The sequence below is a fragment of the Falco naumanni genome, chromosome 5 (genome assembly GCF_017639655.2).
Source record: "Falco naumanni isolate bFalNau1 chromosome 5, bFalNau1.pat, whole genome shotgun sequence".
NCBI lineage: Eukaryota > Metazoa > Chordata > Aves > Falconiformes > Falconidae > Falco > Falco naumanni.
Genome location: NC_054058.1, coordinates 82,647,838 through 82,666,105, shown reverse-complemented (window position 1 = coordinate 82,666,105; position 18,268 = coordinate 82,647,838). Strand labels below are relative to the sequence as shown.

Sequence of the window (18,268 nt, the reverse complement as noted above, 5' to 3'; positions counted from 1 at the left end):
TTCAGCATCATTTCCTTTGCATGACCAGTGCTAATTGTTACTGTTTACTTTACACATATGCTTCACATACTTGTCATTCACTGAAAAGAGGCATTTTGATAGCAATGGAGACAATCTCTGTTTACTAAACATCCTTTGACAAGGGATCTCCAACAGGCAAGGACACGATGTTGTTCTTCAGTTGCCAGTGCATGCACAGGCTGGCACGTGGGCAGACAGACCAGCTGCGTTCCTGCAGTAACTCCTCAGAGTATGTCAGCACTTCAGTCAACAGCACAACTTTTCCCTTAAAATATGCAGCCAGTGCACGTGCATTTCTGTTTTCAAAACAGCATATGTCGTTTTCACTTTCAGGTTACAATTATCCTTTCTTCAAAAAGTAAACTTGTGGCATTTTTCATAGGTTTGCTACTTTTCACAAACTGCTGTTCCATGCATAAAAGGGTGGTGTGAGAGAACAGGACAGAGATAAGACCTTTCCCCCACTCAAACTGTGAATGTCTTTCCAATTTTTTTCCTAATCTTGCTTGTTCAGATAAGCACACACGTGACTCCTCTCAAACAGAAAGGATGTATTATTGCAAAGCTATACAAGGGTATTATAAATCTATGTTTTCAAAGTCAACAACCTTGACCCTTCTGTCCCAGCACTGGGAAAAACCCCCATCCTATTAAACTGAGTAAATGAAATTCATCCCAGTGCCATATGCCCACAAAAGTAGCTGAACCACATATGTTGTACATAGGCTCCTCTTTGAAGGTGAGGGCACGCTGTCTTGCAGATGGTTTTCCCTCTCGCTCTCACCCAAGGAAAGCTTTTCCAGAGTGTGGAAGGAATAAAGGCAGTTTTATGGAATAAATGCTGCAATAGATGTCAGCTAATTCCCGATGCCACTACGTACCCTGATCCTGTTCAGAACTGCCCATCCAGAGCTGCATGGCGCTTAACTTAAACTGCAGTTTCAGCTGTGGTAGGTAAAGAGGGGGGTCATGCTCCAGTCTCCCCAACACACCCAGCTTCGCTTGTGCTTCGCCCCCCCCAGCCCCGACGTTAGTGCAGCAGGAGAGCGAGCAGCAGCCCCTCAGACCACATGTGCTTGCTCTCACCAGTGCTCTGCCTTCACTACAGAAAGGGCAATGCCACCTCCCATGAAACAGCTCTCTTCAGCTCCTCAGAGGCAAGATGGGACCTTTGGCTGCCAGTGAAGCTTCAAACCCGTCACCTTGCTTGCTCAGCCATTGTAGGTTTCATAAACCAAGTGTGTTACCACTTACCTTGTTGTCTTTTGTAATTCTTTGAAAAAATAAACTCTTCCCACCCCCCCCCCAAAAAAAAACCAGAAAAAATCTTTTATTAACAACATTTAAGAACAAAAAGATATATTTATTTTTTTTTAACTAGATGACCTCTCAAAAATAACGCAGTGTTAAATACTGGCTAGCCTAGCAGGCAAGAGACACCCTGACAGCTCTGGCTGCGTCATGAGGGCCCCACGTCTCCTTGCAATGCTGTGAGTGCCCTTCCCCTTCAAATCCACAGAAACAGCTCACTGAGATTTTCTCCTGGTGAAATCCCTGAGGCTGATCTTAAATCCAGGAGTCCGGGACCATTTTCTCCCCATTTTCTCCCCTGCCAGGAGTTAAGGCATACCAAGAAGTACATTGGTGATTTTCCTTTACAGATCAGGTGTGTTAGAACCTTTAGGTGCGGGAAAAGCTAAGGTAGTTTTGAGACACAGATTGGGGCTTCTTCAGGAGATCTCTGTCTCCCTGCTGGAGCCCCATGCAACAAAACGGTGGTGATCTCAGCACGGAACTCAGCAGCGGTACAGCGAGGAGCAGTCTCACGTAGGGCAACCGAGGCACTTGCCTCTGCCAGTAGCTTGGTGTAGGACAGATGCAGAAAGAGAGAGAGGTGGTCTCTACACCACCTTCATACCAATAGTGAACAGTAGCATGTCCCATCCGTGTGGCTGATAGGTGCTGTGGCACAGCCTGTGGGTTTACTTTCCTTGCTGGAAGACGGGAACACCTGGGGGCTTCACAACTTTCTCTTCAGGGTCTTCCACCAGGATGTGTCCTCCCCATCCAAGTTTTCACAGGGAGGGTATTGAATCCTCTGGTGACAGAAACTGCTATGCTGAAAATCCTTCCCACAGACAGCAGATTTTGTGGCCTCAGCACAATTATTTGGCTAGGTCAATGGAGACAGACTGGCCAGATGTGGAGGGAAGGTCCAAAAAGAACCATCAGATAAAGGACTTTATGGTTGCTGAACTGATGTTCCTAAAACAGTCCACATAAGGCAATGACGTACCACAACACAGGTTTTGTTTGCTTCTTCCTGAGCTACGTGTCCAATAAAGAGTGACAGGGAATCTGGTCACCATATTTCATGGGAAAATAAATGTCAATGAGGAAATTAATTCCTCAAAATAACTTGGAAAGCCTCAACCAAACTGGCTACTATGATTTCTTTCTAAAAACTGACTGTTTGTGTGGAATCAGTCAAGGGATTGCAAACCCTTGCAAGTCCCCGTGATGTCACTGGGAGTTCTGTATTTACCACTGGAGTTGAGGTTTTAAAATAATTTAAAAGAATAAAAAAAGTACACAGAATAATAATTAGCTGATCATTTAGAAAATCATAGTAAGTGTGTATTAATTGAAATAATTATAAGCACCCTGATGGTAAAAAAAGAACACATGTAATTCTCTAACTAATCTCCCCCTGCACATGCACATAAAGATCAGTTAAAGGCTACTACAATAGTAATGAATATCTAACAAACAAATGTCAAAGGCTGTATTCTTATCACATTTGTTCTGGAAACCTTTCACATAACTTGCATAATTTAAATATTTACAAAATATAAACTTTCTTGTCTTATCAAAAATAGGTCTTTGCACATTTAAACAACAGAAATCCTTTCACATGTTGCTTTTTAAGCCAGGCATTAAATCACTGCATAAAAATAAACAACCTTTCACAGATGTAAAAGAAAACTGAGCCAACATATGGAGGGGGAGAAAATGTTATCAATAACAGTTTAAATATTTTAGTGGTGTGAGCCAATCCAGAAATTACACTGTGTATGAGGGTGCAACCTAATGAAAAGTTCTAGCTGCTGCTTCTGTAAGAGAAAGCAATGTTTTAAAAAAACTTTTACTTTATGGCAGATTTCTTTGGGCTAAATCTCATATGGATAATTGTGAAAATGATGGTGAACCACCAGCGAGATGGTTGAACGTAGCAGGTGATTGCATACAGTCCAACAGTGGGGTGATGATCGGCTGACTTGCAAATTGTGTGTGCAGATACTGAGGAAACGCCTGCAAAAGGATTTTATTTCCTTCAAATATTAAACTGTATTTCTGTCCCTCCTCAGACCTGTCCTTTCTGCATTTGAAAGACAACCTATAAAAAATCCCGAGGTTGCTATTTGGTACACCGTTCACATTCATCAAGCTGTGCTCCAGCTGCTCTGCTCTGGACACAGCTTGTTCCACACTGACGGACCCTCCTCGTCCACTCAGGCAGTGCCTGGCTCTCTGCAGTCATACGTGCTTCCCCGTACCAGATGCTTTTCTGCATATTATGCAGAAGATAGCTTCCCGAAGGGTTGCAAAGCAAATGCTTCATGGTCAACAGCAGAACATTTCCCCTACCTTTTGCTTTTGTTTAGGCCTGCAGAAATGAACCATCTAGTGGATCCATCTAGTTGCAGTTTTAAAAATACAGACATAAGGATTATATCTCACGTGCCCTTTTAACTCTTCAGCCTCTGGCTAACGAGATCTTGAGTTTTCTCCATTACGCCTACCGACCACATGGATCTTCAGGACGTTACCGCTACTAAAGTCTTGGAAAGTTTAGGGTCTGTCCCTGCTCATGGATTTACATGGTCATATGTGTCATCAGGCGCCCCTTTCTGTTATTTTAGCTGTCCCTGCATGCAGGCTGCTGTTCACTCGGTTGCTCTTTCATATGCCAGATGCTTGGGCTACCCACTGCTTGGCAATACTGTTCCCCACGAGGCTGATCCCCCTGCGATCCCACATGGTAAGAGTAATTGCTGCCTGTGCGGCATTGTGTGTACCAAACGGTGCAGGAGGGTTTAGCCGTGTTTTCTGTAATTCCTCTTATTTGCAGGTGTGTACATCAGTCATGGTCTCGCACCTCCGGCAGCGCACGTAGCAGCACCAGACAAACTTGCATTCACACCTTTCCACGTGCCTGACCACGTGGGTATTGTACCCACGCCCACAGCAGAGGAGGTTGCAGCCGTCGGGTCCCTCCGAGGTGCGGTTACATTCCCTTCCCTGAGTCCCAGGAATCCCCAGGTTTTGGTCTTCGACACAGTAATTGGGCGATTTGTTCACATACAGCAGGTCTTCTTTCCCAATTGGTATTTTCCGTTGGCTTTTCTCTTTCCTGCGTAGCTTTTTTTTCAGTCTGTCTGATATTTGTATGCTGTTTTCATACTTATCCTTTAAAAACCGGCCGATCTTTTCAAAGGAAGACATTGTTTTCCAACAAGTTTTCACCGCGCAGGACCCAGAAACACCGTGACAACGGCAATCCACTGACATCAGCTTCGCTACAGCCTGAAAGCAAAGGAAGAACGACATTTGGAGGTGGTCTTCCATTCATTAGGAATACTGCCTGACATCAGTAACACAGAGGTCCCAAAGTATTTGATATTACAGCTACCTTTGCCATTTCAGAGAATGGCAAGCCAGAACACAGGAGGATACGTGTTAGAAATCAGGTTTCCAACTCCGGACCCCCACTATGAGAAGCCAGATCTTCCGAATGCAATGGCAATAACATAGCAATACTGAATCACAATAATGAAAACTTGTATTTCTGGCTGGCTTTTCATTCTGGAAAATCCTAAATACCTGAAAGGACATGTCCTGTGTCACTCCTCCCACCGCTGGAATGTAAACAGTCGTCATGGGGAATAGCAGGAGGGGAAACACGGATAGAGCCGGTAACGGCACTGTTCCCACATCGGAAACATTTACTGGGCAGGCCTATGCCACCTTTTAAGGGTGCCTTGCAGCTACCATCAAGGTCGCTAAACACTCACGACAGTCTGTAACTCAGGCCACAGGAACGGCTTGAGGTCGCACAACAGAGTCTGTGTGACCAGCACGGCTCAGCACCTGCAGCAGCGCAACGTCCAGCCTGGAGGCACCTCGGGGCAGACCTGTGCTGGAAAAGCAGGAGGATGCTCACATCTCTGAGCTCCGCAGAAAGTCTGTCAATCAAAGGAGCCACTATAGCTCAGCAGAGGTGTCTTCAGCTCAGGTATTCTGGAATAGATCTCAGGTGCTTCTCTCTTACAGGATCAAGCCCTGTTCTTGTAATTCAGGCACACTAGTACTATCACACATTTCTAGTGTTTCAGTTGCAATGGCTCTATTTAACACAACTTGATAGCTGCATTCATATTACTTTTATAACTTTCAACATTTTCACAAAATTTCCAGTTATTACCAACACTAAAATGCCCTTAGATGGGCGACTTTTCCACGCCCCTACAGAAGCAAGCACTGGGCTGACCAACAACAGCAGTCTGCAGCACTGCGTTAAGCTTTTGCAACACACAAGAATTTTGACTCAGTTTACAGGAGACCAAGCCTCAAAGAACTGGAATCTGTAAACAAGCAGTAATTTTCTTTACATGGGACTACAACTCAAACAGTCAGCAGACAATCAATTCAATACTTCCTTCTGGAATATCCAATAGTCATAGTATAAAATTATACAATTGTGACACATCTCACATTAGAGTTTGGAAAACTGCAGAGAAGAAATCATCGCATGCACAGATACAGCAAAAGGACAAGGTATTGTAATTTTGGTTTTGTTTTGTTTTACCTCTCCATCAATATACTTTCTGAAGCCATCATGTGGACTCTACGGGCTGTTGGTTAATGGTGTGGAAAGCCCATGTTACCGTCTTCTGTTTTACTTACCTTCCCCCCCCATATTTAATTTCCACAATCAAGGCAATTGGGAAATGTAACAGAAAGTGTGACATTTAAATTAACTCAAAGTAAATTTCCCTTGAAATTTCTCATGCAGCAAGGCCAATACAGTTTCAAATTATTCCTCTGTGCAGAAACCACTATTTCCCACAAAATGGGGAAGAAAACACCCCCACCCTCACCATCCCACCCCCAACTTCATGACGTTTATTACATTTCACCCTAAACCTTCCTTTACCCCACAGCCCCCACAAATACTAACTGCTGTCAATCTACATCTTTCTCAAACTGCCTTAGGGAAGAAAAAAATAGAAGACAAATCTATCCAACTCCCTCCTCTGGTTTTGCCTGAGAAAGTAGTTTCATTTGTGCCTGTTCCTAAGCCTCAGTTCTCCGGTGATATCAGAGCCCTGAAATCCTACCGAGCTCTACTGACCCCGTGCAGGACCAGAAATAAACCCAAGTCCCAGGCTGCCTGTTTGCCACTCTGGCAGCACAAATGCCATCCTCAAATTTTCAGAGCTAGTCAAGGCACGGAGCAGATAAAATGAGCTGTTTCTACCCTGTGTGTTAAACTGGGACTTTTCCTCATGGTGAATGCGGTCACCGAAGTTTAGGAGGAATGCAATGGGGTTAAATCCATTGATTTTGTTTGGAGCTGAGGCCTCCTGGCACATTCTGCCACAAAGTTATTGACACAAGCCTGAGTTGGTATTTACATATAACTCTACAAACATTATTAAAAATACACATGACCAAAGTGTTTGCTTGCAGTCACATCTTTGGTGAATGCACAAGACCTATTTGTTGGCAGAGGTTACTACGGAAGCCAAACAAGCAAGGCATTCAAAGAATTAGCATTAAAGAGTAGGTGGATGTCCTGACCTAGTACAGCCATTTGCCTTTGCAAGCTAAACCTGGTGAAGCGATGCACCGGTACACGAGATATTTCCAGATGCTGTGGATTGCCTTTGGGATTGGAGAATTTTCCCTATCCTGGAAGAAATAAGAACATTGCAACAAGCAGACCCTCACCCCAGAGCACATGTAGACTCTTTCCAATGGCAAATCAACCGGCAGTAATTCTGTTGGGTCGTTATCTTCTCTCCTTCACAGGTTAGTTTCTGTTTAATAGACAGACTTGACCTTGAGCTTGTATTTCAAGAATCTATCAATAAGGAAATCATTGGGTAGTCAGAATATGCATCGTTAGGATGTAACAGTGATTAAGGCAGATGAGAATTCGAGATCCAAGGACAGAAAGTCTTAGAATAAAATGTCAAGGAAAAAAAGAAATACAATATCAGAAGATAAATTTTACACACAATTTATAAACAAAAGGGATTTAATAATATTTTCCAGTTTCTAATGATTAATTATTTGTATCAAGGCAAATAACTAAAATCTCAAGATACTTGTGCTATAAGATTTATAAAGTTACAGGTGTAATCCTTGCTTTCACTGCAGTATGACAGGGTAACAACTAGAGAAGAAACAACACGAGAAAAATATAACATTTCGCTTGGATAAAGAAGTGCACTTCCAAACCTGCTGGAATCAGGCATAATAAAATCTGGATGAAGCAGAAGTATCCAGAAATTGTCAGAAGAAGCACTGGACATACCTGCTAGGTGCTAAGGGTAAGTTACTTCCAGGTGGGCAAGCAGCCCAGCAGATGACACTCAAGGGTCTTTCTCTAAGGATGAATTAATGAAAATAAAGTGAGACAGACTTTCCAAACAGGAGCAGAAACTGATGCTGGAGTCTTGGGCTGTTATCAAATTACAAAAAATGCAGCATATATTATCACTGTATGGCCAATCAGATGAATGCAAGAACTACAAATGTGAGTGTGGAAGGACTGAGAACACCCACAGAAGTTACATACATTTGCGTTTTTATTCTGTGCTGCTCAGGATTCTCACAGGGAGCTTTGATGCACTCTGTTTTAGAATGATTTATGGCATCATCACAGTTGCACATGACCCCAGGCTATTGCTTCCTAGCTGCGAGGATGGGCAAGTTTTCTGGTTGAACTCAAGCGTATCTTGGGTTGCGTCTACTGCCAGCACAGGGAACTGACATACTGCTTTGGCTGATCACAACACACGCTGCTGTATCTCAGGCTGTCACGTGAACTTTAATGAACAAACTCCCATAGTTGAACATCTGGCAAAATTTAGGAGCTGGTATCTTCTCTTGCTGTTTTCTTGCAAAGATGGTGCCTATAGAGCCAACGCAGCCTTGTGGTGGGATGCAGCTGCAGTGCACGCCTGTGTCTCAGCAGCCCTCGGAGTTACTGTGAGTGTGACTTCCAGACTGACTCCACCACCAGTGCTCAGTTCCACACCTTTAGATTCACAGAGTGATTTTTTTTTCAGTTATTCATGAAACTGTGAAAGGACTCTCCCTAAGGAACAAAATTTCACAGACAACTTCAGAGGAGCAATGTTACTCACAGAAACACAGTGGATAGAAGTGTCCTGTGCGAGCTGGGGCAGGTTTTCAGGTTTCTTTAGGCAGGTCATGGAAGTGACTGAGTGCTTGTGGGAGATGATTTGTGTTGAACTGAGCTGGATCCACGCGCGTTGCGTCCAGCTACAAACCCACCTGAGCAGCTCCTCTTGCCCCTGTTGCTGCTCGCTGCCCTCAGCCCTGGTGGTTCTAGTGCAACAAGAGTGTAGGGTTAAGTGATTAATACAGTGCTGAATACTGGTCTGTGTTAAAAAATAACCTGCAGAAACTTCTTTAAACTGACTTCCTTTCACTGCTCCAATGCAATTAACAGAGGGAGCAGTGTGGGGTGGGAAGGTGTGGTTTGAACAGGCGGATGGGCAGAAAGCAGAGACTGGTCTGCAGCGAAGGAGAGTGTCAGTGGATCACAGTCTGTGTACCCCTCAATGCCAATTAACACTTAGTATCTCCAAGCTAAGCTCTCTGTTTGCAGGCACTTTCTCAGCAGTGAGACGGGGGCTGCCAGTACTTGTTTTGCAATGGAAACTGATGTCTGTGATCAAAATCCCAATTTAAGCCGCTGGTAGAACTAATAGGACTGCCGATGAAGACAAGCACATGTCATACCGGAGGTACAGCACTTTTAAGAACACTTGCAGACTGCTGATGGGTCTGTTACTAACCCACAAGTATCAGCAAAAATAAAACTCTCTGATGAGACAAGATATTGAAGTGTCAGAACACAAGTCCTATAGATCAAATATATTTCCACAAGTGGAAAACTGAGCAGAATTATTCCATCAGTAAAAAAATACCAATACAATAACAGTCAACCCATAGTGCCCGACTCCTCTCATCCTTTTATATAAGGAGCAGAGGTGCCCAAGTCACGGATGCACATCTAAGTACACTGAACTTACAGTGCTAAAAGATTATGAACATTTATCTTGTGGCAGAATAAGGAGTGAAATCTGGATCTTCTGAGGTTCAGGTTAGTATCCTAAACAGTGGTCAACTCAGTCGAAGGATCCTTACTATTTTAAAATTGATATATGTTGGATTTAACTATGAGATGTAGAAATGTAAAATCGCATTTTGTATGGAAGTGGGAAAGGAACAAGAGAATTCTACACATACCAGTTCCATTAGTAACTCCAAACAAATACAGAAGTATTGTCCCTGAAAGACGGCTCTTGCAAGACACAGAACAAGGAACATGATAGTATTTGCTACAAAAGGTCATAAGGTAGCAAAATATATTGCAAAATATCCTTCTTGTAAGCACCAAAACACAAAGGTCAATATTTTCCAACATCTAGTTGAGGATTTTGAAACTACAAAAATGAAGAGATCTGCTGAACTTCACTTCAGCTAATATTGCTGCTAGAAATCCCAAGAACCAACAATAAACATTCTCTTTCACTCTGGACAGTGGTAAAAATTTTTGCTTTATCATACAGTTTGCCATTAAGTTACAAAATATTTGTGTATGGAAGCTGACTAAATACTCTGTGTATTTTCTTCCAAGATAATGAACAACAAATATACCATTGATACAAAATCAGTGAAATAAGGGTCTTCTGGTCTTTCAGGCTTGTAGTGGATGTTTTTTTTAAAAAAAACACAGTGTCTCAGAAAGGGAATGAGCGTATGTATCATGCACACCAAATAAGCCTGTGACAGCTTGCTAGAGAGCTCAGGATCATGAAAAGCCTGAAACCCCAAAAGGTCCTCAGGACCTAATGGATTCTGTTGGGCCAGATTCTACCACATTGCCAGAGACTGACAGCCTAGTCTAAAACACTGACATCATGATGTCCCATATGGTAAGAAGTACCACTCAACACAAAGAGTAGTAGAAGATACTATAGCTGCCCGACATTAAAGACGTGGACTCAGAATTTATTATATCTTCATGCGTACAGCTGACACCTAAGATAACTCAGATCCTGTTCAAAAATACCATTCATGGCAAATGAAGACTCACTTAACCACATCTTCCAATCCCCTGTAGCTTTAGCTCACTGTTAGAAAATACGTTCTCTTGAGCTGAATGCACAATTCCCCTTTGCCAGTCTGTCTTTCCCCTGTGACGTGGGCGGCTCAGCTGTCTGTGTGACCGCTACAGATGAGATCAGGGGACAGACACAACTTTAAAGAAAGCAACACCAAAAGTCTCTCTCCTAGGTATTCTGGGGGGTGGGGGGCAGGGGGAAGGGGGGCAAGGAGCGGAGGTGGTTAAAGCCGAAGGCTCCAGCCGGTTGTGCTGGCACACCTGCAGCAATGAGTGACAGGCACAAGGAATGGTACGAGAAGAGCACAAAACACTGTCACCGAAGACAGAAGGACAGCAAACTACTGCTGCTGCTAACATCAAGCTAAAGGCAGACAAGACAACAGGGTATCACAAAAGACCTGTGTCGCTGTCACCAGAGCACAGAAAAAACATCTTTCTCTTTGAAGTGCCTCTGGAGCCTTGCAGTCTTCTTCCCTACACTTCCACTGTCACCCTAATCCGAGTAAATGGCACTGTCTAATGACAAACATGAGTATTAAACCAAAAATTCCTATCTGTACTGTCTACTAAAAATCATTAAATAAAGAGAGAGAAGTTTATGGCAATTATTATATCCTCCCTTAACTACCTCTCTCTACAAATGTGATAAATGACCCTTTGCTCTTTCTCTAAGGAAGTAATCATTTAATCTTCTGTTCTTATTAACATCCCCTACTACACAATACCAACCACCCTTCCTTGGAGATGATTTAGCTGACTGCATCTAATTAAACTCATAGTAACTGTTCTCAGCATCTAATCACATTTAACGTTTGCTTCTTTTACTTCAGCCCTGAAAAGGGCCTATGTCCCTGAAAGATCTTCTGGCTTTCCAACTATATAACTCAATGAAATTAAATAACATGTGTTACCTTGTAAACTGCAAAAGTTAAGTTTAAATTAAAATACTTTGCAATGATACTACCATGGCTCTTACGCTTACTATGACTATTCCCTGTCTATGCTGGATAGGAAAGTTGTTTTCAGTAAAACCCACTGATTCTGATTGTGGCTATAGGAAATTACTGAGTTACAATGGAGTCCATCAATATGGGTAGTCAAAACCAGAGGGTCTCCATTTCTTTTCTTTAGTTACAGCTGTGTCACCGAGCAGAACAGATTTAAAGTGTTATGGGGCCAGAAAGAACCATTAAACCCTTATGAAGTTAAAAACTCCAAGGTAAAGCAGAGAAAGTAATTTTCAAGCAAGAACCAGAATCCAGGTCTCTGCCGTTCTGGATGTAAGCCCCAAGCACTAAATTACGGACTCACATTTCCCTGTACGGGCTGTTTTGCATCCTCTGCAGAACAGGACAGGAGGACCCGATGTCACCCACCCACTCACACTTTTCCTCTGCAACCGTGGGTTTGAAGCCCTTTTGGCTGAAGAAGAATTATCCAAAACCAGTCTCCTCTCACTTCTCTGATGACTTCCCTAACCAGTGAGCTACTTTAAAGTACAGGTGTCATTTCCATCCTGCCTTTTAAAAGAAAAGTTTAACTCTGGATTTCCTCTCTGAACAACTTTAGACTTCTGCTCTCAGCCGGGGACTCCGGACCGTGGACGGGTAACAATGCCTCCTATCCAGTCTGCCTGCTCATTCAGCATTAGAGAGAATTAAAAATGCAGGTCATGATAAAAACAGAATAAACAGTGAAGAAAATCCTAATGTATTATTATGCTGGTTACAAGACTATTTCAAGTTTGTTACAGATTATTAAATACCTGATTAAAATAACTTGGATTAGCACGCCAGGTCTAATTCTTATTTTGTGGATTTTATTATAACCCGTGGAGTTTACTTAGCTAAAACTAGCTCTGATTCCGAGTTTGTATGCGTTTGCTGTGGGGATGTCAGCGCTGCTCTTGCCATTGCCACCATCTGTACCTGGAGTCAAGGACTGGCCTCGTTCGGTTGATGCCACTTTGTCAACGCAGGCGAACATGCAACCGCTGTCACTTCTGAACGGTGACACCTACCTGCCTGCCAGCCTCGTTGTTGTGCAGGTTCATCGCTGCCAGTCCGCTCCCGCTCTTGCCTGTTACGTTCTTCATGGGCACATCCAGGAACTTTCTGCTGAACGACATTCCGTAGTGGATATCATCAGAGCAGCCGCCCCAGTGCCAGCCCTCGCTGGCTGAGCCGCCGTGCCGCAGGTTCGTGTCGCAGGAGCACTCGGTCATGTTCCCTGCGCTGCACGATCGTGTCACCGAGTGCACGAGGCCCGCTGACGTCACTGCGTATATGAACGCGGTCTCCTTCGTGCCTACAAAGCAAGGCACGGATATATTACTTCATAACTCCCTCTCACTACCTTCCTGGCGGAGCCATAGAAAGCGATTTTACAAGCCAGACTATTATTAAAAGGGAACAGTCACAAGTTTAAAGCCATCCCAGCTTGGTCCGTGGAGTTAACTTGTTTAAAGGAGCAGGTATTCACTTCCAAAAAAGACTTTGGGGCCTCTCCATATGACCATGCGATTAACAGTGCTGTTTCTGGCTGCTGGTACCATGCAATTTTTGGTAACTCCTTTCTAAATCTGGTTGGGAACTTTACTTGCCACATAAACTTTCGAGCCATTTAGCTTTAATAATAATAAAAAAAAAACAACGCCCAAACAAACCACGCCCCCAATCCCTTACTCCCCACTCTTGCTTTTCACTATTTCTATTGATTTGAAGAAGGAAGAAAAGGTTAGTTCAGATCTCGGAGGAGGAACCTGAAGCTGTCAGGAACCCAGGTTCCTTTGGTGCAGGGCCAGAACTTACCTCACGCTAAATTTAGCAGACATAGAGATTGTTCTAATTCACAAAGGCTGCAAACAGTCCCAAGAATCTCAAACCAGGCAGAGATCAGGATGGCACGAGGGTATTTAGGCTACGTGCTTTTCCTAGAACAAGCTGGCCATGGGAAAGTCAGCAGTATAGAAAGCCTTGAACTGTTACACTATACGGCAGATGAATCCTGGAGGGACCTGCCTGGGCCTCCTAAGCCAGCCCCGTTCTCTGAGACTTCTGGTATAACGAAACACAGATCTTTAAACCGTGCTCAGCAAACTGAAAATCAATGACTGGCCGTTAGCTGTGGCTAAAGCTTCACTGTGCTGATTTTCAGTGTTGTAAAAACAATTTGTTATTTCCAGTCCCCCAAGTTTCTGCTCACAGGCAGGGAAGTTTCTTTTGCTTCTCCCGTTTGCATTAGTCTGTGGTGCTGGTACCACCATAAAATGCTTCCACAGGGCATGCTAGTGAGGCTTTGTGGGACAGCGGTGACACTCTGGTGTCACTCAAGGGTCTACAGGAACAGTCCTTCCCATTTACAGGAGGACTAACACACACTACATATGGCTACACACAGTAAACTGCTCCCTGGTTGTTTTGTTTGTTTGTTTGTTTGTTTTTCTTTTCCTTTTAGGAATGTGCCTGACTTTTTATTGCGCATTTTACATTTTCATGGTTAGTTTGGCACTTTTTCACTGTTGTAGTATGAAGCGAAGATTGCACAAACACAAAATGAAGTACTGCAATACCATCAGTTCACATCAATGGCTATGCTGAAATCATGGAGCAGAGCACCCAAACAACACTTGCAGGATCAAGACCTTTGATACTGCCATTTCATACAAACAAAATGTCCCTCTTTCAGTGTAAATTTCAGTAATTCCCATTTCAGTTCACACAATGAAAGCAGCTTTGGTCTTGCTGTGCCGAGCAATACCGCCTAACTGAGCACACGTGATACATTTTTGAAGCAATTCACGTCGCCTGTGGTGCTGCACGCAGACTTTTTACCTGCAGTCAAGTGCCCTTTTTGAAATCCTGTGTGTCATTACCCCACTCATTTAGTAATTATGACATAAGGGGGTGAACTCGACACCAGCCTAAGAATAACAGCATTTCAACACAGTTAAGTGGATGTAGTTAAGGGCACCGTCACCCGCGGACGTCTCAAGCAAGTATCGCAAGCAGCAGCAGCAAGACTGCCGGAGAGCCAACGGCAGGCTCCGTCTGCTCGGCGCGCTTCGGGTACCCGGGGGAGCCTCCCGGGCGGTGCGGGGCCCGCCCGCCGCGACGGCGCTCCCCCGCCCGGCCCTGCGGCCGCTCCCGACGCCGGCCCCGCGGCACCCCGAGCCCCGCCGGGGGCAGCCGGCCGAGCCCCCGCCCCTCCCTGCCCCGGCGGGCCGGCGGCGGAGGCACCTGCGGTCCGGCGGCCCCGCCGGGGCGGGCACTCACCGCTGCTGAGCTGGTGCCCGAAGGCGGCGGCGGCGGCGGGTCCGCGGCGGGCGGCGGGCGGCGAGCGGCAGTCCCAGCGCTCGTGTCGGAACTGGCTGCGGCACTCCCGGAGGCCCAGGCGCGCTCCCTCCCGGATGGCGGGCACCAGCTCCGGCTTCTGCCTGCACAGGTCCTGCTGCCGGCGGCTCAGCGGCGGGCTGGCGCAGCCCGGCTTCTCCGGCCCGCCGGCGGCGGCGATGCCCAGCCACCTGCAGAAGCAGCCCCCCGTCAGCGCCGGGCCCGGCGGACGCGAGGGGACGGGCGCCGCGCAGCCCTCCCTCCCGCGCCCGGCTACTCACATCCAGGTGCCGCCGGCGGCGGGGCAGAGGGCGAGCAGCAGCGCCGCCCGCAGCAGGCACGGTCCGAGGGGGGGGCCCGCGCCCCATGGCCGCCGCATCGAGCCCCGCCGCGCCGCCGCTGCCCGCCGCCCGGCGCCCCGGCCGGCGGGGACCGAGGGGGATGATCGCCAGCGGCGCCCCCCGCCTCGGCTCTGTCCTGCTCGGGGGGCGGAGGGCAGCTGGCGGGGGAAGCCCGGGCCGTCGGAGGGCCCTCCCGGGGAGGCGGGCGGGGAAGCACAGGCAGCGCTTGGCCCCTTCAAGGTGAGAAAGTTGCGTTCGACGTTCGCCCCGGCTCTGCCCGCCCCGCCCGCGCATTGGCCGCCCGGGGGCCGGGGCGGGCCGGGGCGGGCCGGGGCGCGGGGGCTGCGCGCCGCTCCGCACCGCACCGCACCGCTCCGCACCGCACCACATCGTACCGCACTGCACCGCTCCGCACCGCACCGCACCGCTCCGCGCAGCACCGCCATGTCCCGGCCGGGAGCGGAGCGGCTGCGCGCCCACCCCCTGCCGCGCTGCCCCTGCCCCGGCGCTGCGTGCGGCTGCGGGGGCTGCTGGCGGGGTCCGGGCGCGACAGCGCGGGGCTGCAGGCAGGGAACCTGTGGGTCCGCAGTGATTTCATCCGCAGGGGGACGAGGAGGCACAAAGTACTGGTGTTAAGCAATCGTGACGCTCCCTACACTTTATACTCAATTTTTCCTAATAATTTGGCAGTATTCACTAACTGGCTCCAGAAGGCAGCATCAGTATTCATCAGGACAGCGTTTGTCCGCTCCTGTTAACTGCGGTGAGACGGCCTTATCAGCGGCTACCTCAGTAATTTTTAGTTACTCATTTTACGCATTAAAAGCCAAGGAGTCAGCCAGCACCTGATGAATAGCTGCTCTTGGCACTCTGGCTGCTCAGGTCCTCCTTGATCACAACGTATTGCTGCGTCCGTGTCAGTGAAACACCTGAGCTAAAAATAATCCGGATAAAATGGCAGCTCTGTAAAGGCTTTAATCTGACACAGCTGTAAATTAGTGAAACGACTCTTGTGGACTGACAACAGCTTCAAGTAAAGAGCACAATAAATCGTCTCGAATGACAGATGTACATTTTTAAGAGTACAACATGTTGAGAAGCAATCATATAAATGTGGTGTTCCCCCTGTATTTTTCCCCATGGATGTGCTGAGATATTTTAAGAGCACAGGCTGTGGTACATTTAAATCTATAAAATTATGTCTCCTTCCTACTTTGTGCTCATTTGTGTGCTCTTAAACGCTCTCCAAAGCATCGCCAGTTTGGGCAGATGCCATTGAACCCCATGAGCTATTTAAACCTTCTGATATGGCTTGTTTTCTCTGTTCTGAATTTTAGTCTGGAGAACATCTGCTTGTGGTTGCAGTGGAACTTCGTCCAGAGTGAGGGAAATGGATGGAGGACGACATCGGACCACAGGGAACTGGCCATGAAACAGGCCTGAACCAGCCAAAACTGTGTGGGCTGTGTCAGAGAATTATCTAATTATTCCAGGACACATGGTTTGTTTTATCCTCATTGCTGCTTCCTGGCTCCGCCTACTAAAGTTAATTCAAAGCCCTGGTCTAGCAGACGAGTGCTTGTTTGTGCTTCTTGATCTGCTATCTGCATTTATCATCCACTCTGAAACATTTTTTTCCTGGCAGTTCTTTTAACAGGGTTCTTCTCTGTGGGTTTTTTGGGTGTTTGGGTCTTTTTTGTGTTGTCTTGTTTTTGTTTTTAATTATTATAGGGCTTTTCATCCGGATTTCTTATATGTGGATTTTTCCCTAGAAGCTGAAGAATCTTATGTGCTACTAACAATGTCAGATTTAAATGAAAAAAAATACCCATTTCAAAAATGCCAGTCCTACTTGTAGCATATTTTATATATGATACCATAAATAAATTACCTCTCTGTTGGGTTCTTATATGCTGGGGTCTGATTTTGTCTACAATAGCTATTAAGTAGTATGGAAACCCCTTAGATCTTACACACTTGTGTGAAGTGAAATGGTTGCAATTTGGAGGGCTGATGCTTAAAAAATAATAATATAAATTGTAAGGCAGTTCTTGAGATCATCTGGTTCAATCTCTAGCAGTGACTGGAAGCAAACCACATTTTCCCGCGACCATCTGATTTAAAGAAGTTTGTATTAATATGTATTTGTGTCCTAACCCCCGTCTGCCTCTCTTCCCATCTGTTTGCCTTACAACCACTTGCCAGTTGCCCACAGCCCCTGCACCTCCTCTCTGGCTGTCGCAGCCTGGCTCCCCACCAGATCCCCCAGCCTTTGCCCTTCTCCTCCCTCTCAGCCTCCTGCCTGCCACTTACACCACCTCTCTTTTTAATTCCCTCCAGCAATGCTCTCCTCTCTGGTCACAAGCAGCACACAGAGTATTTCTACTACAGAGCTATGTGTCTGTACATAGGCCAGTTGGCTACTGGGAAGGGAAGGGCAAACAAATTGCTTTGCAAATTATGTGCTTTGCAAACATGCAAAGGGGCACAATTTGGAAATACCTTGCTGATCTACTAAAAATTATTGAAATTTACCAAATGTTTCTGAAGTCTGTAATTCTAATTCACTGTTGCTTCAGAGCCCTCTCTGAATGGCTGGAAGGCCATTCACTCCATGACAGACAGCAACGTGAGTGTGATGCAGACACAATGAGCCAGAATCCAAGCCAAGGTCAAGTGCCAAGCCTCAGTGATCAAAATTTGCAATGAATCAAGGAAGATAAATTGGACTTACTGCTTATCTTACTTTCTTTGGCCAAGGTGGGGCTATTGTGGCTATTCATACTAAAACGCCCACATTTTTCTATTTTAAAAAGAAGACCATAAACTGTTGTTAAAAGGAAAAAAAAGAAGGAAATGTGTCTAAGCTGAGTGGCATTTCCTAACTGGACATTTAGGAATTTACTGTTTAATGATTACTGATGTGATTTTGACGGAGTCAATTACAGATACACGTATTTTCCATTCAGTGTTAGATAAGGGAAAATAGTCTGTTGTGTAGAATCTGCGTGAATAAGTAGATCACTTGACAGTTCATATGCTTCAGGGGTAGACAAATTATCTCTTCAAAAAGTCAGTGGCTAGTGCTCTCACTACAATTGAGGTCTGACACCTTATTTACTAGA

At 45.8% G+C, this 18,268-nt stretch overlaps 1 protein-coding gene across 1 annotated transcript; it reads right to left on the bottom strand.

Moving 5' to 3' along the window:
• Positions 1 to 1,393: 1,393 nt before the first annotated feature.
• Positions 1,394 to 15,328, bottom strand: WNT16 (Wnt family member 16). The gene is made up of 4 exons (XM_040596902.1): positions 15,084 to 15,328; positions 14,746 to 14,993; positions 12,492 to 12,778; positions 1,394 to 4,608 (listed from the first exon to the last, which is right to left on the bottom strand). The coding sequence occupies exons 1-4, from the start codon at positions 15,179 to 15,181 to the stop codon at positions 4,144 to 4,146; spliced, it is 1,098 nt and encodes a 365-aa protein (XP_040452836.1). The 5' UTR covers positions 15,182 to 15,328; the 3' UTR covers positions 1,394 to 4,143.
• Between the last annotated feature and the right edge of the window lie 2,940 nt (positions 15,329 to 18,268).